The sequence below is a fragment of the Aulostomus chinensis genome, chromosome 4 (genome assembly GCF_037954235.1).
Source record: "Aulostomus chinensis isolate RoL2024-O1b breed Wild chromosome 4, RoL_Achi_v1.0, whole genome shotgun sequence".
NCBI lineage: Eukaryota > Metazoa > Chordata > Actinopteri > Syngnathiformes > Aulostomidae > Aulostomus > Aulostomus chinensis.
In genome coordinates this window covers 11,378,544-11,399,190 of record NC_141323.1, presented here as the reverse complement: position 1 = coordinate 11,399,190, position 20,647 = coordinate 11,378,544, and the positions used below count along the sequence as shown (strand labels likewise).

Sequence of the window (20,647 nt, the reverse complement as noted above, 5' to 3'; positions counted from 1 at the left end):
ACAACTGTGGCCTTCCAGAAGTGTTTAAACCACCAATAATTCCACCATGACTGAGAGCTGCAGAACTTTCTGGCTCATTTTGGGCCGCCAGAGTTAGGAAAACCTCACGTTGTGGCCAATGTGCCAGTGGTAAACATCTTAAACTGGGTTTTTATGTTGTAGTCCAATGTCGGATTTAATGGCACCACTTGAACACTGAGCACAGACGAATGGCGTGACCTCACCGTGTTGCCCTGTGATTCGACATTCCGTGTGTTTACAATCTTTCATTTTCTTTGTGATTGGAGGAGGGTCTGCTTCGTCTGATCTCCGTTGCGTGCAGTCGCCACATGTACGTCGTTTCATTTAGAGAGACGGAGAGCAGCGACGGCTCCGAGTCGGCTTCGATATAAACAAATCTCCTCTGACCTGCTTTCATGTTGTTTTCACTTCCTCCCATCGTGAGGAGCACTTACACTTTATAGTACAGTCCGTGTACAGTTCTGGTACTTTTAGAGGTACAGCGGAACAAGGAAGTAATAATGGGGTATTTTAGGAGAACAAATTATATAGTAAGTATTTCGTAGGACCTGAATAACTAGAGGGTAAAGTCACGAACGGAGCCAAACATTTCACACAGCAGCCTGCTGCGGTGCCTCTACTATGCTAATTATAGTGAAACAACGATAAAAGCAAACCCCCCGCCCCCATTTTTCTAATGGTAGATAGTATCCAGTACTTACTAAATGCTAAATACTCTCAGTAGTTCTCTTCCTCAAAATGACCCTGCCCTCCTCAGAGTACAAGTGCTCCTCTAAATCAGAGGTCCAGGAGACACAGATGGGGGTCACAAAAAACCAGTGAGAGCAGAGCGCCACATGAACTATTCTCCTCAGACTGCTGCCACATCTCTTTTTCAGTAAATCTGGACAACTTCCTCCTGTCCAACTTGGACTCTTTTAGATACAGATTCGGTTTTTGGAGACTCTCCTATTCTGGTGTTTCTGGGTTGAATCTTATTGCTCCTGTAGTTTTTCTAGTCATTTCCCCTTTTAATTTGAAATCACTCCCCTCTGGGTTTGCTATATTTCCTGTCTTTGTATGTTTCCCGCTTTTTTTTTTTTCGCTGAGTGATTCACCTGCATCTCATCTGTTAATCAGTCCTCCTTGTCCACAGCCCTGCTCCCGGGTCCCACCCCACCCCCACCCCATCGTCTCCCACCTCCCCTCCTGTTCTCCCACCTGTTTCTGGTCACGTCGTTAGCGGGGTTTGTATTGAACTTCTCATTGTACTCTTTGTCGGATTGTCTGTTGGTATTTTTCTCCTTCAACTTCCTGGTGGCTCCCATGTGCAGCGTTCGTTCCACTGGAGGGTGTTTTTTTTATTTTTTTATTTAAGTGAAATATTTAATTGTTTGCTTCCCATGTTTTTCACTCGGAGCTCTCGTCCTGCACCAACTTTCTCCATCTGCTGGTGTTCGCTCACTGACCGTGGGCCCTGTTTATCGTCTTTAAGGTGTTACTTCAATCTGTTTTCATAGTTTTTTTAAGTGCAGGTAAATGTTTTACACACACACACACACACACACACACACCAAGATGGAAGGTAGAAAATGAAAACAAAACATTTCCAGTTATTCACTGTTACTTCCACACAACCGTTGGTGACCCTCAGGAACGTTCTGGTGATACATGACTTCTGTATTATAAAGAACTCGTAAATAAAATGAAGCTCGATAACACGAGAAGCTCTAATCGTAGCTCCGGTGGTCCTGGCGCGTCATCGCCGTCGCTGCTGTCGCCCTGCTAATCAACCTTCCCAGCAGACACTGAACAACTTCTCATGAGCCGCTCAGCTTCGATCTCCCAGCAGCTCCTGGGAAAATATCTCTCTTCCTCTGCTTCTCACCAGCTGGTTGCCAACTTTATCTGCCTGGAAGCTTGTTTGTTCAAAAGAGCAATTCGTGTTAACGTTGTCAAAATCAAAACAAGTAGCTGAAAGAAGCTAAAAAATATAAATCCTGATAGTGCAGGTTTGACTATGAAGCAAGTTGGTCCTCACAAGCAAAGCAACACCAGAAGGAGTGTGTTTAAGAGGGGGCGTGTGAGGTGGCGTGTGTGGACATGAAGGCGGTAAAGCCCCGAGGACACAGAGCGAGAAAAACATTAGAAGCGATTCACAGGCATCGCATGGCACATCAACACATACCTCTTTCTCTAAGTCACCCACACACGCCCCTTAATCTCTCTCACACACACAAACCATCACCGGTGCTCTCACACACACTTGCATTAAAAAAAACAACACACACACACCTATTACCGCCCCCTCCATTGCTCAGAGATGGATCAGAACATGGGAGGGTGTGTGTGTGTGTTGAAATGAGCTGTCCATCATCGGCGAGCTTCCTCCCTTCATTCATTTGGTTTAATCAAAGGACAATCAGTGTTTATGTAAGGATTCACAACGTGTTATGATAATAAGACTTCATCTGTTGCTTCACTTCCGCATATTTTCAGCATCATTTGCTGTCATATTGACACAATATTCAGGTACAATCTAGCTTGAGTTCATCGTATTTGTGTGGTGGTGGTGATGGAGACAGTGGAGCCTTGTTCTTAGTGCCGACTGAGTTGGGGCTTCACCTGCAGTTTGTTCAGGAGGTTTGGAACCGGAGCCGACCTCCCCACTAGTGCCCCGCGGGTTAGCATTATCGCCATTAGCCTGGCTAGCTAACACGCTGGCTTCCTTGAAGAGGTGACTTGACTTGACACTTGACTTGACCTGACCTGACTTGCGCTTGAGACTTGACCTGACCTGATTTTACGCCAACTGTTATTTTGACTTGACTTGATTGACATGACATAACCCGTGACTTGATTTGACCAGTCATGACATAAGATGACTTGACGTAACGTGACCTGACACATGTTGCGTTTTGATGTGACTTGACGCAGGCATAGTCGCGAGTGACATCACCTGACTTGTCTTCGCTTTGCTTAACCTGTGGCTAACGTGTGACTTGACTTGCTCAAGTTAAAAACAATAGCATGATGTAGGACTTGTTTGAGACTTGGACCAAGTGACTTGTGTCACATGTCTGTCTCCTAAGCATCTACAGCAGCCCCTGAACATGAATACATGAACTCATCCGTCACAGGAGTGTACTTGAGCTCTGTGCCGGCTCCACAGAGTTTGCCAAGTCTGTGGGTTTGTTGTTTTGTTTGTCTGTGTTTGTTGACCTGCGTGTTACCAGGATGACACAAAAACTACCTGGCAGGTTTACATGAATCTGTCAAGGAGACGTAACATGGCACGAGCATGAAGAGGCCTTTTAGTTTTGCTGCAGATCAGTTTAACGCAGCAACAACAACATCCTTTTCAGCAGCGGTATGCGCTCTCCACCCCTGTGTGTGTTTTATAACAACGCTGGCTTTGACTGATAGGATCTCCTGAACATGGTGAGTGCCACCAGCCCCTATTACCCAGCACGAAGCGCTACACCTGCATCCCACCAGCAACACACACACACACACACACACACACACACACACACACTGTTAACATGCTGTACCTTCTCAACATCTGGGGCAACTGATACTCACACACATTTGAACCATGAAAAATGGCTTGAAGACAAAACTGCTAGGTTTACGCGATCGCTCAGCTGAAGCCGATGAAGATCTGGGCTCTGTGCGCTCGACCTTGAAGTATTTAACGTAGCAACTACACGTTGAAAAGATTCGTAGCCTCATTTTTCAGTGTATCAAAGCTTTAGGTCTCTTATCATTCAGGAAAGGTGTAACTCACATCTGTAAGGTAAAAATGAAATTGATATTAAGTGCAGGAGTATCATTGTTGTTGTGACTTATTATAAATTGTACCATAGAGCCAAATGATTCAGAAATACTTTGTGTTTGCATGCCTCTGCAATGCGACCTTTGACCTCTAAAATCTGTTCAGTTCATCGTCAAGTCCCCATGGATGTTCAGATTTGAGGAAATTCCCCTGAGGTGCTGCTGAGATTCTGCATTTATGGGAGGCGACACTGACCGTGACCTTTGACCACCAAAAGCTTTTCAGTACCTCCTCCAGTCCCGGTGGACTTTTGAGCCAAACTTGAAGAAGTTCCCTGGAGGCTTTCCTGAGATGCGTTAAAAACAAAATGCCTCCGTCCTCCACCTTCTGCCAGTGTGACCTCCTGGTTAGATGATAAAACGATGGCTTTTCCTGCCACCAGGGGTGGCAAAATGACCCATTCCCTTATTTCAGTCAATTCCTAGCCATGAAAAATAACTTTTTCACCCAAATTAGTGAAAGCATAGGCGCAAGGGAATAATTTCATGGCACAAAAATAATAATTGAAGGGGAAAAAATTAAAACTTGTAACCACAAAATGGCTTCTTTCTCTCTATTGCTAATTAATAAATCTCTCTCCACGGCCGCTACCTAACACCTGAGTGGGTCTGTTTTAAGCCTGAATGTAATATCAAATGCTTGCATTGTGTAACATTTATTCTTTTAAATCAACATTTGGTTTATCAGTCAATATTGACGGTCATTTTTAAGTCATTGTGCCCAGTTTCCTGTAGTGAATGTAAATAGTGCTATATTACCCTCTAGTGGTGAGAAATGTAACTGCTAATATATCATAATTAGTGCGAAACAGTGATTTTAATTTGTTTGCTTTTGTCCAGGTGTTTACTCTGATTACCAGGTTTAATTAAATTGTATTTCACCTTTCAAGATGAGGAGAAATTCAGGATTTTAAAAGATAGCAATACTATAATTAATCATTTAGTTTCGTTTAGTTTTTTTTTTTTTTACTGAACCTGCTTCGTTTTCTCGTAAACTGACGTGATGGAACTCACAGGTTTTTATAGCTGTTAGCTGCTAGCAGGACGCCACATTCAGACGTAAATGTGAAACTCAAAGCAAACACAAGGTTTTCAAATGTAACCAGAAGTGCTAAAAGTCTGCACCTAAGTGTATATTTATAATGAGATAAACGTAAGAAGTTAGTACATCTGCAAAGTAATTTAAGAATTTTAAAAATAATATGCCTTAGTGACTAAATATTAGAGCGCAGTTACTGTCGACTGAGGGAAAAAAAACTGATGTACGACAACATAATAGCGTAAAAAAGTACAAAACAAATTTGTACTTTTAATTATTGATAATTGAGGGAACATCGTCATCGTGAACAACAACAACAACAACAACAACAACAACAACGTCACGTATCGAGGACGCGCTCGAGCTCACACCACGCGACAGGGACTGACAAGATGGCGATCATATTGGAAACACAGGAGTTACTGCCGTGAAGGAGAGGCTCGGTACGCTCTTTTCTTTTTCATATAAACCCTTTCACGTTTCACGTGTAACAGTGCACCAGCTTATCGGGTTGCTCCGGTCCACACACACCCGGTAGGTTGGTTTGAAAGCCAGGAGCTGACCTCCGGCTGACGCCGCAACTTGTTGGGGTTATTACAGTTAGCTTAGCAGGCTAGTTAGCATGCTAGGATAATGTTAGCGCCGAGCACAGCCAAGGCTCACTAATTTCTTGAATAAGATACATTAGAAGCAGCAGAGCCAGCTCAAACGTCTCTTATTCGTGGGTGTGCTTGTAATATTTAAGACTATTTCAGACACGTACTCTGCAAGTTTTTCACAACAGTTTATATTTTCTTTGTGGGTGAATTAAATATTTTGCAATCAGTACAGCTGTATCAATTACACGTTAGCGACGTGCTGGTTAGCTAACTAAACATAGCAGGGAAGCACTTTTAAGTCACGCTGCCGCTGCTCGGCGGCTCGTTTGGCTTGTTTATCTGTTAATTGGTGCAGTTTGGTGGAGGGCTGGACTAACTGACACTTTACCAGGGGTTTATTTAAACTGAAACTGAGAGTCACGTCACCCACAAGGACAAAACAGGCAAAGCGCGCTAACTTGTTGATGAAACTTCAGAGGCTCCAGAAACTCTCCAACTGCTCCGCCACTGTCTCTTTAGTTTTTATTCCACTTGTTCCTACTGATCGGCGACACTTACTGCATTTCATTAACTTCCGAGTTAAAAAAAAAAGGCGGTGATGTGGACATTTAATTTACCAGCGGAACGGAGGTGCCACGTTATTCCGTCCTTATTGCTTATCGCGATATCACTCGGAGATGCCGCTTGGATTTAAAGCTCAACGTTTTACTAATCCTTTTAGTTGTTAATCTATTCCCACCCCGTCTTTGACCTCGGTTTTCTGTCATTCGACAAATTGTTTAATCAAGTAATCCTTGCAGCTCTGTTTATTTATACCACAGTCGCTACTCATGCTCATGGCAACACATTCTGATCAGTACTGGTTGAATAACTGCGTCCAGTTTTTTTTTGGATAAAAACAGGTGAACTAACAGCCGGAATCTGTTCATGAGATGAAACCGTGCCCCTGTGGACATCTCTGAGGTTATAAACCTGGCCTCCTCCTCTTTCCACAGTGTCCTTTATTACCCCAGAAAACTCTGCAGCGATACAATGGGTGCACCTCTCTGCAAGCCCAGTTCCCCTTTTGTTGGAGAATCTTTCTTTTCTTTTCTTTTTTTTTTGAGTGAAAGAGCCACTCAAGGATCCTCAGCTGAGGTGCATCAAGGTTGAGTGCAGACTGGTTCTTGTAATTTTGGATTGTTTGTGTCGAAGGGCTTTCTTCTGTCCTTGAGGCAAATTACATCCTCTGACTTAATCAATATTTGAGATTTCGCAAAGCAGAAATAACAGAGCTTCCGTGCCTCATATAGGCTGGCCTTTGATACTGTGGTTTACTTGGTGGTTTCCCATCTAAGTTTAACTGTCTGCATCAACTGAAACACTACTGATTTTGAACGCCTGGCACTTTTCAACCAGGTATTTTACTGTTGGCCCGATGTTGCTGGAGGGAAATGTTCGTCTGCTTGCCAACTGGCAGTTTCACAAATTTACAGTGTGTAGTTATGGTCGTAAAAAAACTAGGATCTTCTGAAGGTCAGATGTGTACAACAGTTTTTCTTGTTTGGTTTAATGTGTTTCCAGGAAAAGATTAAGATGTGAAAAAGCTCCGAGGAAACAACTGGAACAAATGTCAGTCTCTCTTAGTTGTCACCACCCTGTGTCTGCTTTTCTATTCATCTTGACTGAACAGATGTGGTCTGTCTGTCCCCTCTAGACAACACCATGCCCTGGGAGGGTCCCATTTCTCAACTCACCATGGTTACCATGGTGATATGAAGCCAGTGTGAAGCACTGACACACACTCAGCATACAGAGTCAGTTTTTGACTGACACAGCCAGCCAGCCAGTTTGGCAGGCAGGCTTGTGTAATGGACAGGTGTAAGCATGTGGGGCGGCTGCGGCTGGCCCCGGACCACTCCATCCTCAACCCCCAGAAGTGGCACTGTGTGGATTGCAACACCACAGAGTCTATTTGGGCCTGCCTGGGATGTGCTCACGTTGCATGTGGACGCTATATCGAGGAACACGCTCTGCAACACTTCCAGCAGCAGCACCACCCGTTGGCCTTGGAGGTCAATGAACTTTATGTTTTTTGCTATTTGTGCGATGATTATGTTCTTAACGACAATGCCACAGGAGACCTCAAGCTACTTCGTAGTACGCTCAGTGCCATCCAGAGCCAACGCTACGAGGTCACCACCCGCAGCGGGCGCACCCTCCGCTCTGCTAGCACCGCCCCTGATGCCCTGATGCCATCCGGTGCCCGTGAGCTGCAGCTAAGGGATGAGGACAGAATGTTCACTGCCCTCTGGCATCGTCGCAGGACACTTATGGGACGTGTCTTCCGCTTTTGGTATGGACTGACTGAATATGGGAAGAAGAGGGAAGAAGAGGAACGAAAGAGAGAGGAGGAGGAGGAGCAGAAAAGGGAGGCGAGGGAGAGGAGGCGGGCTCTTAAGAGGCAGTTGCAGGTGGAGCTGGAGAACGCCCCTCTTAGGAAGAGTCGCCGTTTACGACGGAAGAGCCAGAGAGTTTCAGATGCAGTTGTCACTACTCCAAAGTCTCGCAGTGCACGCAGAAAGACAAAACCCCCTTTGCCTTCATCTGCCACCCGTAGAGCCAGGACCAGAAGCCCTGCCACTCCTGCCTCTAAGAAAACTGGACGCACAAAAAAGAGTCAATCGACACCCAAACCCCGGAACCGCTCTTCTAGCATCAAATCTAAACGTAAATGCTCACCAGTAACCCCCCGTCGTGCCCAAGCCCCTGTTAGACGCAAGCAAAATACCAAACAGGGTGGTTCACCCTTCAAACGGCGTCCCACCGTCACTCCTGGAGTGACAGGCCTGAGAAATTTGGGAAACACTTGTTATATGAACTCTATCCTGCAGGTGCTGAGCCACCTGCATGTCTTCAGGGAGTGCTTTTTACGTCTGGACCTGACCCAGGCATTGGAGCTACTGGCATCTGCCGTCCATGGCCAACTGGCGGTGAAGGCCACATCCCAGTTCCCGCTGGTTCAAAGGAAAGGATACCAGGCAAGCTCAGGTTCTGGGGCAGGGCTTAGTGGAGGGGCCTCACGGGGCCGCAGCATGGAACTAATACAACCCAAAGAGCCCAGCTCGAAGCACATCTCTCTCTGCCACGAGCTTCACACCTTGTTCCAGGTCATGTGGTCTGGAAAGTGGGCACTGGTATCGCCTTTTGCTATGCTTCACTCTGTGTGGCAGCTGATCCCGGCATTCCGGGGATACGCTCAGCAGGATGCTCAGGAGTTCCTGTGCGAGCTTCTGGACAAGGTGCAGCACGAATTGGAGAGCACCGGCAAGCACACGACCACCGCAGGAGTCCCCCAGACCCAAAAGCGTCTCATCAAGCAGGTGCTCAGTGTGGTCAACACTATCTTTCATGGGCAGCTCCTCAGCCAGGTATGACACCTGCACACACCTTGACTGACCTGTACTCACAGGCTTCCACTCGCTCACTCGCTGGCGGCACAAACCCACTCTGCTCTGCCTCGGCTCGGACGAGGGTTGGGTACCAAGCTTGTTCATGTGAAGGCCAGCGGGAGCTGAGGCTGCTTGTATTTGTACGTGTGACAACTGGAAAGCCACGTCTCCAGCAGCAGCTACAGCTAACATCAGCAGCTCGCCACCTTTTTATAATTATTGAGGAAGTCAAGTACTAGGAAGAGTACTGTTAGATGCTGGTGCCATTAATGCTGTAATTACAGATGTGCCCAACCTTTGCTCTGATGGAGGAAAACACAACATTTCCCTTAGTTCATTCATCTATGACGTAGAAGCTCATGCTTCAGTTTTCATGTTTGTCGTTATTTTAAATTCCTTTTGGTTGTTGACTTCCATTTGGTAGAGCTTCCCATCTTTAATTCAAGTCAGTCAAGTTATTTCTGATCAGAGATCCTGAGTGAGACCTGTATCATCCTGGCAGGTGAAGCTGGGGAGAGCAATGTGTTTGTGCTCAGGAGCTGAACTGAATGCCGTCTCAGCTCAGGGAGTCTGCTATTCTTAGTCTACTGTTGTTCCCGATGCTGCTTGCTGTAGACTCGTCTGTGCTGCAAAGGGGCACCTGGTAGAAAGAGTGATTGCAGCCAGCTGCAGGGGGCCATGCTGCCACCCACCGTTCCGGAGGCTGGCCTACCTAAGGAGATAGATTCCTGGGTTCATGTGTACTGGGACGACGACAGTGGTCCAATCAAACAAGGGATTGCAAGCGTGCATGTAAATCCTCTGATTGAATTAGCGTTTGGAATAACGGACCTGAGGTCAGACAGGTCAGGTTCTATTCAAGTTCAGCATCATTTCAAGTAACCAGTGGAAGAGGACCAAGTGAGTCGCGGTGCCAAGAGTTAGCTTGAGGACAAGAGATTAGTGTCTCCTCGTGGAGGCTGAGACACCTGCTCTCTCTGAATGGAGGCGCTGTATCTGTCAGGCTTTGGGGACCTTTGGTCGTTCATTCTGGCAGTAACTCAGAACCGCTGACTGTGTTTACATGCACACTAATATTCTTTTTCAATATTCTCTCGAGGGTTATGTAAACAGCTCATTCTGGTTGGATTCTCAGAATTCTTCTATTCCCAAATCAAGCATCCTCTGAGTACGACCGGGGGATGTGCTGATGTTAGTCCGGGTTTACAGGAATTCCCAGGACATGTTGGGAGCCTCCTTGTGGAGTTGGCCTTTTTATTTGTATTTATTTATTTTAATTTAACAAGAGCAATGTCGTAACACAGCTTTGGCTTATTTACTGTCAGATGAGGGTCAGTAGCCAAGGAAGTCAGAATTAGTAAACAGTGTTGTTGGTAGAATATTAATTTTCCTGAGTGGTGTAACAAAGGTGTAACCTGGAAACAAAGGTAGTCCCTGTTACCTCGCTGACAGTGGCAGTGACGCCTGGAGGATGTAGGTTTACGTTTGTATGAGCATGAAAACCTGAAGAATTGAACTGTCTTTGACCCGACCCAGGAGGGTGAAGTACTCTGAATAGACAGATGCAGCGAAACACCTGTACAGCGGCGAGGAGGCTGGAGTTGGTGTCACAGTTCTAATGTGGTACCAGCCACTCACGCGCTCCCTGGTCTTTGCAGGTGACGTGTCTGGCGTGCGATCATCGCTCCAACACGGTGGAACCGTTCTGGGATCTGTCCCTGGAGTTCCCCGAGCGCTACCACAGCAATAGCAGGGAGTCGGCCGCTCAGGCTTCGTGCCACCTGACAGAAATGCTGGCCAAGTTCACGGAGACTGAAGCACTGGAGGGGAACATCTACGCCTGCGACCAGTGTAACTGTGAGTTCAATCATGAGCACACAGTGCCCAGCCCCCCAGCCCCCCAGCCCCCCTGCTCCCCTGCCCCCACACCCGTTGTAGTTCTTGTGATAATCTTGGCTAAACATATCTTTGATGCATTTTTGTGATGAACTGATATGAATCTCCCCATCTCAGTCGTCATTGTAAAGCAGAACCTGCTGTTTACCCAAGATCTGGTAGTTGTTTTGAGTTCTAAACAGAATGCCCCCCCCCCCCGTATCAGCTGTGGATGATTAATTTGTACAGAAATATTGTGATTAATTAACAGCCAGGTTTATCTGTTGAGGATGTCTGAAGTTCTCGGGCTGTAAAAGAAGAAGTCTATTCTTGCGTCACCCTAAATATGATGGAAATAAACCTGGGATGTGTGGGGGTTCACAGCGAGCTGCTGGTCTGACACGTGTGGTTTTACCCTGCTTGTCTGTGTCCAGGTCATATTTATTTATTCCTTTATCAATTATATAACTGGGGGCTGTGTTGTTCCTCCCTGCCACCGTCCTGATCAGCAAACGTGATGTTCAAATGCATCAGAAATATCAGTTTGGTAAGGCGTCTTCCTGCTCAGTAAGAGGGGCTCCGTTAAAGTGGGTCTCGTGAGTGCTGGGACGCTGAGCCGAGTCCTAGTGGGGGGAGTGTTGTTGTGGCTCATGAACTCACGGCTCTCGTCCGCAGCAGCTCGGCGGAGGACCTCGTCCAAACTGGTCACCCTCACCGAAGCACAAAAACAGCTGATGGTCCACAAACTGCCTCAGGTCCTGCGGCTTCACCTCAAACGCTTCAGGTACGATGGCCGGGCTCAGTCCCGCCGCGGTTCCTACGGGGCCGCCAGCTGTGGTGTCTGTTAGCATCTGTGTGACTTGTGATTGGTCCTCAGGTGGTCTGGGCGGAACCACCGTGAGAAGATCGGCGTTCACGTTAGCTTCGACCAGCTTCTCAACATGGAGCCCTACTGCTGCAGAGAGCCCTCGCCCAAGGGCATTCCCTGCTCCACCCCCAACAGTCCCAGCTCCGCGGGTTCGCCGCGCCCCAAGCACTTCCTCTACGAACTCTCCGCTGTGGTCATGCATCACGGGAAGGGCTTTGGCTCTGGCCACTACACTGCCTACTGCTACAACACAGAAGGAGGTAAGTTAAGAAATTCATTGTGCTGAGCTAACTAGCTGCTAACAGGCCGGGCTCTCGGGGTCCCTGGTGTGTTTCTCTCAGGGCGTTCATGCTGCAGTTGTTACAGGTTTGTCGCTTGTGTTTCCTCCTGCAGGCTTCTGGGTTCACTGTAATGACTCTAAGCTGAATGTGTGTTCCGTGGAGGAGGTGTGCCGAGCTCAGGCCTACATCCTCTTCTACACACAGTGTGTAACTCAGGACAAAGACCGGCCGCTATAGGATCACAATCACCTGAACCCCCCACCCCACCCCCCCGCCGCCGTCGCCTCCTCCTTGGACAGCTTGGCGAGAGGAAATCAGCACAGCACCACAACTCTCTCTCTCTCTCTCTGTCTGTCTTTGGGCATTTTATATTTGAGAGGGTGGCTTTATTTTTCTAAATAAGGAAGAAAACCCCTTTTTAAACCAGTTCTGCTTTATGAACTTCTTGTATATGGTGTTTATATGTAGGTATTTTTAAAGAAAATGTTGTGTACAGTCGTATTTTATAAAGAGTGTCAGCCAAGGTGCGTCCCGGTAGCAGCCAGCAGACTCTGGCCAGACACGACGACATCCAAGTGTCCTCTTTCGGTCGTGCAGGTCAGTCTGATTGTTGTGGCTCCTTGATTGTGTGTTTGTTCGTTCAAGTCAACACAAATGTTTCTCAGTCACTTTAGATAGTCGACACACAACTGGATGAAGGCTTGTGAAAGCATCGTCACCAGAACCGCGCGCGCGGCCCTGGAGCGACCAGAGAGAACGAAATATTCAGAAGAGATACTGTAACTTGATTAACTTGTGGCCACGAGATGTAACTTTCTCCAGTGATTTTTATGAATTTGTGCGAACAAGTTACATCTCGTAGCCATGAAATATATTTCCTCTCTCTCCACGGCCGCTGCAAGGCTCAGCAGCGACGTCCTCCTTGCGTTGCAGGCGGGGTCGATGCTAACAAGATGGCCGCCTGTCCTCATCGTCAGTCCTGCCAGCGAGCTCACGGCAGCAGTTCTGTTTTACAGTGGGTTTTTTTTTGTTTGTTTTGTTTTTTGTTGTCATCCAAATCTGTTCACAAGCAGGAAGGTTTGGTCTTCACTCCAAAGCAGCCCGAGTCTGTCAGGAGACGTCAGCAGACCTCAAGCCAAAGCCTGTTTGGACAAATCCCCACATTTCCAAATCGCTTCAATATTTGCTAGGTGTGTTTTTATATATGTTTTCCCTTCAATTAGGGATGGGGGGGTTGGGGGTTCTCTTGGCTAAATGCTGCCATCTGTCTGCACCAGAATGTAACTGCCTCCAGAGTGTGAATCATCCCTGACAGACTTAAGTGGCCTTCAGATCTATTTTTATAGCTCCTGTCAGTTCCACACAGACCAGCATCTGAATAATGAATGTATTTTATACAATACGTCTCAGAGGTTTTAAAAGAGGCCATCGACTGTTTAGAAAGTTGTATACAACCACTGATTTTTGACTTGCTGATTGTTCACCAGCGGTTATTACACATCTGTCGTGTGTGTATGTGTGTGTGTCTACATACTGTATTTATTTCACCACCTGTCGGTAAATTAGCGGGAAACGACGGGACGTCTGGAGTGCATACAGTGAGATTTCCCTCCATACTGGAGACAATTGTACTACGGCCCCTCGCCTCCTCAACCATGTGATCCGCTCGTCTGAGGGCGACTCCAAGCACACTTGATCTTGTCCTCCATTGTCACACCTTGTTTGTCGGTGTTTGGTTACTACTCCGTGGATGTGTGTGTGCGCGTGCGTGCGTAAATTTATGGAAGTTATACTATGCAAATTGTTACCTCAATTTTTTTTCTAGAGAAAATTACCTCAATAAATGAGAATATTTTTTCATTTTTCTACAAAGATGGCAGGTGTCGTCTCGTTATTCGCCACCGATTCAGGTTCAGCGCCGCTCACGCTAGCAGCCACACTTCCTGTTGCCGTTACCTCAATATTGACTCACCATTTTATTTTCAGAAAGATTTTGTCATCTTGCGGGACTCAGTCCTGTCTGAGCTGCTGCTGTTATCGCCTGCTAGAAGTGCATCCAGTGTGATCTTTCTAGAACTATCTACTGGAAAACCACTCAACTGGAGGTACTGCATTCCTGTCGTGTGCCTCTGCCATGTTTGCCTGTCACCTTGACCTTTGACCTCCAAAATCTCAGCGGACAAATTCCTTAACGCTGTTAAGAGATGCGGCATTGACCAGAACGGGACGGACAACTCGGAAACATGCAGTAAAACAAAGTCTTGGCTCCGCCCCACAGCAGGTTTAAAAACAAATTGATTTATAGTTTGATGAAAGCCAACAGCAGCTGTTTTCCTGCTTCACACTCCAGTCTCCAGGTTTCCGACTACGTGGGGCAGAACGTCCATCTGCTCCCAACTCAAATTCCCCAAATCTCCAAACGGTTCCTGGAAAGGTCCCACGGGCTCCTCAGTGATTGATCGTTTTACCAACCGATCACAAGGTTGATTACATCCTCCTCGCAGCCGCGCGTCGATCTGCTCGCTCTGTCGACTGAAGCTACAGGACGTAGACGACTAACAGTTGAGGTTTCATGAGTGGTTTTCCTTGGTGAAGGTTATTTACAGTAATACCAGGGAAGTAGGGAGAGAACCGCAAACACTGAGCAAAATTATTTTAATCATAATTTTTTTTCTTACAAAAAAAAAAAAAAACATCTTTAGGGAGTTCAAAATGAGGCATTGGTTTGGGAACGTACGGTGGCAGCAGCAGCAGCCATTTCTGAGATATTTTACAAATATCAAAGAAAGGATGAGCGGAGAGCAGCGTTCCCTCCTGTAGCGACGCAGCTCAGCGTACGGCCGCGTGCTCAAGCAGCTCGTGTGGCCATGCATCGGCCCGCCGCCAGCCAGTAGCGTTTGTGCTCAATGTGACTCGAGCGCGAAAGCACTGGAGGGTTAGTGTGGCGCCATGACAAATGAAAGGGGGAGGGTCTGATTACCAAGAGGGGCGGGGCGGTAGGGGGGGGCTTGCACTGAATGCAGCGGCGGCTTAAATAATTAACTGTTTAACAGTTAACCATTTCATATTCAGTAAATATGAGAAACTGCAGCGCCTCCTGTGGTTGTCTTCTTGAACTGGAACAAAAGAGAAAACTCAGCAAGTCAGAGAGCCGGTCCTTCCTTGCGAGTTGTGAAGTGGTGCATCGTGGGTAGAATACAGTAGCATTTGGCATCCTTCACCGCTGCTCCAAGGCAACTGCTTCCTGTTCAGCTAACGGTGGATGTGGTGGTGGTGGGGAGGGGTGTGGTGGCGCTGAGGCGGGACAGACGGGGTGGAGGGGGGGCGGGGTCAGTAGTCGTCGCCCCGGCTCACCACCTCCTTACAGGTGGGCCTGAGCAAGATGGTGTGCTCGAACTGAGCCGTGTAGCAGCCCTTGGTGTCGCAGAGGGGGGGGTAGGGGTCCACGATACCCAGGTCGCACAGGTTCTTCAGAGCCATCAGGTACTTGCTCTCGCCCAGACGGTCCAGCCAGCGCCGGCAGAACGCCAGCGTGCCAAAGTTCTCGTTGATCACGTTGAGCAGGTGCTTGGCTCTGGGGAGTCTGGAGAACGAAGGAGATTCGTGAGGAACCAGGACGCCGGACCTACTGCCGCGGTTCAACCACTGATCGGTTGATCATCAATAACGTCGACATAAAAACAACTTAATAAAAATACATGTAAACTATGAATTTTGTAGTAAAATATTTCTTGTTTTCACAACATTTGACAAAACGTGTATTTTGAGAGCAGCTCCTTTCTCACCTTGAACTAAAATGTCAAAGAGACCTAAACATAAATCAAGAGGAGCGCGTTGCTTGGGTGTTATTTTGACCAAGTTATGACGAGACGGGGAAGGAGACGCAGGGAGTCTCACCTGATGGGGACATGGCCGACGTCAAAGTTCTTCATGTAGTGAGAGCACTCCATGTCGTCGTGGACAACGCCCTTCCCAGTGCTGCCGAATGTCTCAATGGCGTAAACCTCCCCCTCCTGCAGGGTGGAGACACGAGAAACTTGGAGCCTTGATGCATCACTCGCACATTTTAACCTTCAGATTTGTCACTGAGCGACTGGCCGATGAAGTCACGCACCTCCATCCTCGTGGCCTCCCCTCCTTTCACGATGGGCACAGTCTTGCCGGCGTGTATCCTGTACTGGCCGATCGAGTGGCCGTTCAGGTTTCTGATTGGTTTCACTGCGACACAACAAACAACCACCGTAAACAGACAGACAGAGGGACGCTTGATGAAAGCAGGTTTAGACAATAAGCTGGAGCGTGTCCACCCCGAGCCCCTAGCTTAGCCTGACGGGTGGTAGCGTGGGCGTGAGGACGCACCCTGGTATGTTTTGCCGTCCAGCTCCACCTCGTAGGACTCCATCACCTCCTGAATCGCCTCACCAACATCACACAGACGCACATCGATACCTGCATTCTGCAGCGACACACAAATCAAACACGGACAACAGGTGAGGTCAAGATCAAGCAGGGAGGTGTGTGTGTGTGTGTGTGTGCGTGTGTGGTACCTTGATGCCAGTGTTGGTGGCGTCTCTCACGGCCTCCAGCAGCCTGTCATACTTGGGATTAAAGGTGACGGTGAAGGCACAGTCAATGATTCGCCCTGCACACAAACAACAACAAGCTCATTGATGCGTAACCTCGGGAGAAGAGGCGGGGCTTCAGCAGGAGTTGCTCTAGAACTACCGTTGATGTGCGTGCCGAAGTCGATCTTGCAGACGTCGTCGTACTGCAGGACGGTGGGGTCGCCGGCGTTGGGAGTGTAGTGGGCAGCACAGTGGTTGAGGGAGCAGCCGGTGGGGAAGGCCAGGCCGGCGTTCAGCCTGTTCTCCTTGATCAGCTTGCGGGAGCAGTCCTCCAACCGCTCGCTAGACGGAGGACGAGACGGACAGAGTGAGGCCAGGGTGAAATCACTCTCCGTGTGGAGGGACGCGTGTGACGGGTGCGAGCGGCCTCACCAGATCTCGATCATGGTCATGCCAGGTTTCAGGAAGCTGCGCACGTGCTGGCGGACCTGTCGGTGAGCCTCGGCTGCCTGACGGAAGTCGTTCCACACCTCCTCGTTGGCTTTGTCCAGCACCCGCTTCTCCTCGCTGCTCGTACGCCACGCCGCACTGCGTCTATGCACAGGCATGAATATCACTGTCAGTTGAGGAAAAAAAGCCTGGATTTGCGTGCTTCTAACTGTTCTTGTAACCACCTTCACATGACCCAGGTCTCTAAGGTCACCAGCCCCCGTCTGCTGTCACAGCTCGGTGTCTTCACGCCAGGTTAAAAAAAAACCCGGAAATCAGAGCCCTGGCGACCTCCAGTGAGAGGAAACCAAGCGGTTCTGAGCGTGTAACTGTGAGCAGGACGCAGTGGCACCTCAGCTGCTGGAGCCTCCCAGACTCCCAGAGAGCAGAGTCAGCAGAATCCGTCCTGTGTTTAGTCTACGCCGCAGGCGCTGCCTCAGACAGCTGGACTCCACATGGCAGCAGCTTCACACACGTGAGGTGTGACACAACCCCACGCTAGTCATCATTAGCGTGACTGGAAACCTCCTGCTAGCACCTGTGGAGCTGCTACGGACCCGCTGGTCACCAGTGTCACCAGTGTCACCAGCAGCAGGTCCCATCAGCTGTACACGTTCAGAGGAATCAGACCTCAGACTCTGACCCGTCTGCGTCTGTCTGAACTTGTCAGAGCCACTTTAGAGAAGAACCTCAAATCTGTCACATCAAAGCCCGAGGGGACGAGTCAGCATTCTCAGCGGCGCCGCACCCCATCAAACACTAACAACCTGAGAGCTCCAAAGCCAGCTCGTAGCGACTGGCATGCTAACAACACGGAGTCCCGATAAAGACGTGGATCCTGCACCAAACTGCCTCAGATACTTCTATGAAACATTAAATACCTGCAATTGTGACTGTATTACTACTGCCCTCATTAGGCTCCGCCCCCAGGCCAGGACGCAATAGCACTTCAGCATTTCTACCAAAGAGCAAGTAAAAACCCAGAGGGGCAGACTGAAGCTCTGCAGCTGCTCTTTCACCGATATTCTGACGAATCAAAGCCTCAGATCAGACGCCATCGCCTCACGAAGACTCCTGGAAGATTGCAGTTGGGCGCCGTTCAACTGTTGCTCGCGATAAAACGCAGGAAAAATCAGGAAAATGAATATCTTCCCGACACAGGAGGTTTGTTTCTGAGTGGAGCGACGACACTGCTGATCACTGGCGTGTGTTTGTGTGAGAAACTGGCTCTAAGCGTGTGTGTGTGAGTGTGTGTGTTCCTACCCATCCTGAGAGGCGGGGTATTCACACTCCTGCCCGATGGGAAACACTCCATTTGGATATAAATCACAGATGGGGACAGACGGAGGGTCGGTCTGACCTTTGGCTGGAGGGAAACACAATCACGCCACATCAGAATCCTCCTGACAGACGAGTGAGAACATCCCACCCAACTTCCGGCGACTTACATCCTTTCTTCTTCTTTTTCTTCTTCTTCTTTTTCCCGGCTGCGTTTTCTCCGTCGTCTCCATCTGTGCAAGCAAAGGCAGCGTTGTAACCAACAAGTGAACATGTGACGCGTCACCACGGGGATGTGCGTGTGTGTGTGTGGTCACACCTTCCTCGCCATCCTCCTCTTTCTCTTTGTCCTCAATGGTCTGCTTCTCCAGCTGCTTGTTCACCTCAGCCACGCCATCCGTCTCCGCCTCCGGGCCTGTGGAGGAAAGAGAGAGAGAGGTTAAGAACGCGCCGACCTGAAAGGCGGGAGGTTTGATTTATCCATGAAGGCAAAAAGAAATACGCATAAACGCTCGGTAAGAGGGAGGCGTGGGAACATCACCAGCACCAGCAAGTATCGGCGGTTTTTATCATGTCAACTCGATTAAAAGTCAAGGAAAAAGTGTAGGAAACGCAGCACTGACAGCCTTCTCACGTGCGCCAGGAGGAAAGACATTGACTTCATCACGTCTTTGTTTCCACACGTCTGAAGATGTGAACATCACGTTTGTTAGCATACAGCTAATAATGATATCACAAACTACACGCACAAAAACCCCACACAGTGTTTGCAGACAGTCACGCGTTTTCTCCTCATTGAAATCTCCAGAATCTCATACGCAAACGTCTCACTCAGCATTTGGCGAGGACTCTCTCAGCCTCCAGCACATAAGTCAGGCTTGTAGGCTCCGCCCCTTCAATCAGGCGTCCAGTGAGCACAGAGGAACAAAGTAATAGGACATAATGTGATCAGGGCTCGAGAGGAGGCATCAGGCATGTGAGCCGCGTTCAGGATCGAGAGACTAGATCCTTCTGATGCGTCCCGGGATGATGGAGACAGCCAGTCCAGAGACGTTATTCCTCCTGAAATCATCCTTCCGACTGCTCCAACCTTACATAAGAACTCTGGCCAGGAACACATTATGAAACCGGAAAACTTGGCTGGGACTCAAGGAAAGGAGAGCCAGAGGGAGCAGCCCGGACAGCAGCAGGGGATCTGAGGATCTCAATCTCTCCCGTGTCCCGAGGGATCAGACGGTTCCTCTCTGGACCAGGTGGCACGGCTCTGGTCCTGGACGCGCCTCTGAAAACAGCCCGGCGTGTTTCATAAGGCCTGACAATCCACACTAGTCTCAACGCGCATGGCTAATGAGGATCAGCGTCTGGTTAGACACTTTAAACGGTAGCATTTCCGGTGGGATTTTCAAAATAGATTCAGCTTATTTGAGTGCATCAGCGTTTACTGACGACAGGACAAAACTGACTTGAGTAACTTCTACAAATGTGAGTGCACAAGTAGCAGCCAAAATCTGGACAAGTAATGAAACTTCTTGCCAAAAATATACCAAAATATTAAATTTTGATTTGGCCTTTCAATATCCTACTCCACTTTGAACAACATCCTCTTGAGAAAACACCATAATCAGCTATCATTGATTGTTTTGTTGAAACTTTATTTAATAATATAACAGTGAAAACAATGTAATTTTGTTTACTCACTACAAAATATTCCATAGGACAATATTCAGTATATCTGCATCAAATTTGAACAATATTACTGTTGTAACTGGACTTGTCTTCTCACTCCATGACAACTGGTGACACACGTTTACATTCCCACTGACAAGCAATACATGTTCATTGGGTGAGCAACTTTATAACTTATTTCTTACGGAGTTTTCATACTGGCTTGTACATAGTAAAACAGTAAATCAGCATGTAGCCATCTTTGGCACCTTTATTTTGAAGGTAAGTTCTCCCGACTTCCGGCTTTGTCACTGCTAACTCCAGTATCATGACGCAGCTGTAATAAGCACCACTAGCCCTGCTAGCCTATTAGCAGACACTGATTGGGGGAAGTCTCACCTGTCGTCGCCGACTTGTTCTTCTTCTTCTTCTTCTTCTTTTTCTTCGCCGCCTCCTCCACCGGGTCGGCGTCCTCTCGTTCCTCCGCCACTCCGTTCAGCTCCTGCTCCGGGACGAGCTTCTGCTCCGCTAACTGCTCTACAACCACTGCCGCCATGATCGCAGGCGCTGCTGGAAAGGGAAGCGCGATGGATTGTGGGAGTGGTGTGTGCGTAATGACACCTTCAGGGACACTCGTAATTATTGGATACAACTTGTGCTGTTATTTTGAATTTGAAGTATTATGCTTTTATATTCCTTACTGAATAAATATGTTACAGT

The 20,647-nt window shown here is 48.1% G+C and overlaps 2 protein-coding genes across 7 annotated transcripts; one reads left to right on the top strand and one right to left on the bottom strand.

Moving 5' to 3' along the window:
- The first annotated feature begins 1,266 nt into the window (after window positions 1-1,266).
- usp44 (ubiquitin specific peptidase 44) lies at window positions 1,267-13,802 on the top strand. 6 transcript variants are annotated; one of them, XM_086201782.1, is made up of 6 exons: window positions 1,267-1,535; window positions 7,172-8,885; window positions 10,565-10,763; window positions 11,457-11,565; window positions 11,659-11,909; window positions 12,043-13,802. In XM_086201782.1, exons 2-6 carry the CDS (start codon window positions 7,326-7,328, stop codon window positions 12,165-12,167), a joined length of 2,244 nt encoding a protein of 747 aa, XP_086057908.1. In that variant the 5' UTR covers window positions 1,267-1,535; window positions 7,172-7,325; the 3' UTR covers window positions 12,168-13,802. The 6 variants fall into 6 exon arrangements, with proteins under 6 accessions (XP_086057908.1, XP_086057910.1, XP_086057911.1 ...); XM_086201784.1 differs by lacking the exon at window positions 1,267-1,535 and adding an exon at window positions 3,378-3,441; XM_086201785.1 differs by lacking the exon at window positions 1,267-1,535 and adding an exon at window positions 5,213-5,319 and having other exon boundaries at window positions 11,460-11,565.
- Window positions 13,803-14,568: 766 nt separating this feature from the next.
- Window positions 14,569-20,525, bottom strand: LOC147262676 (methionine aminopeptidase 2-like). Its single transcript, XM_086201786.1, has 11 exons — window positions 20,327-20,525; window positions 18,582-18,677; window positions 18,433-18,495; window positions 18,248-18,350; window positions 16,928-17,089; window positions 16,656-16,837; window positions 16,478-16,572; window positions 16,290-16,386; window positions 16,045-16,148; window positions 15,828-15,943; window positions 14,569-15,513 (listed from the first exon to the last, which is right to left on the bottom strand). Exons 1-11 carry the CDS (start codon window positions 20,481-20,483, stop codon window positions 15,261-15,263), a joined length of 1,428 nt encoding a protein of 475 aa, XP_086057912.1. The 5' UTR covers window positions 20,484-20,525; the 3' UTR covers window positions 14,569-15,260.
- Window positions 20,526-20,647: the final 122 nt, after the last annotated feature.

What these genes read in the sequence shown, in the direction of transcription:
- usp44 (XM_086201782.1), top strand. Translation starts at nt 7,326, where the DNA reads ATGGACAGGTGTAAGCATGTGGGGCGGCTGCGGCTGGCCCCGGACCAC. An exon ending in ATGGGCAGCTCCTCAGCCAG is followed by an intron (nt 8,886 to 10,564) that starts GTATGACACCTG and finishes TGGTCTTTGCAG; the next exon opens with GTGACGTGTCTGGCGTGCGA. An exon ending in CTGCTACAACACAGAAGGAG is followed by an intron (nt 11,910 to 12,042) that starts GTAAGTTAAGAA and finishes TTCCTCCTGCAG; the next exon opens with GCTTCTGGGTTCACTGTAAT.
- LOC147262676 (XM_086201786.1), bottom strand. Translation starts at nt 20,483, where the DNA reads ATGGCGGCAGTGGTTGTAGAGCAGTTAGCGGAGCAGAAGCTCGTCCCG. An exon ending in GAACAAGTCGGCGACGACAG is followed by an intron (nt 18,678 to 20,326) that starts GTGAGACTTCCC and finishes TTTCCTCCACAG; the next exon opens with GCCCGGAGGCGGAGACGGAT. An exon ending in GTCGGCCATGTCCCCATCAG is followed by an intron (nt 15,514 to 15,827) that starts GTGAGACTCCCT and finishes TTCGTTCTCCAG; the next exon opens with ACTCCCCAGAGCCAAGCACC.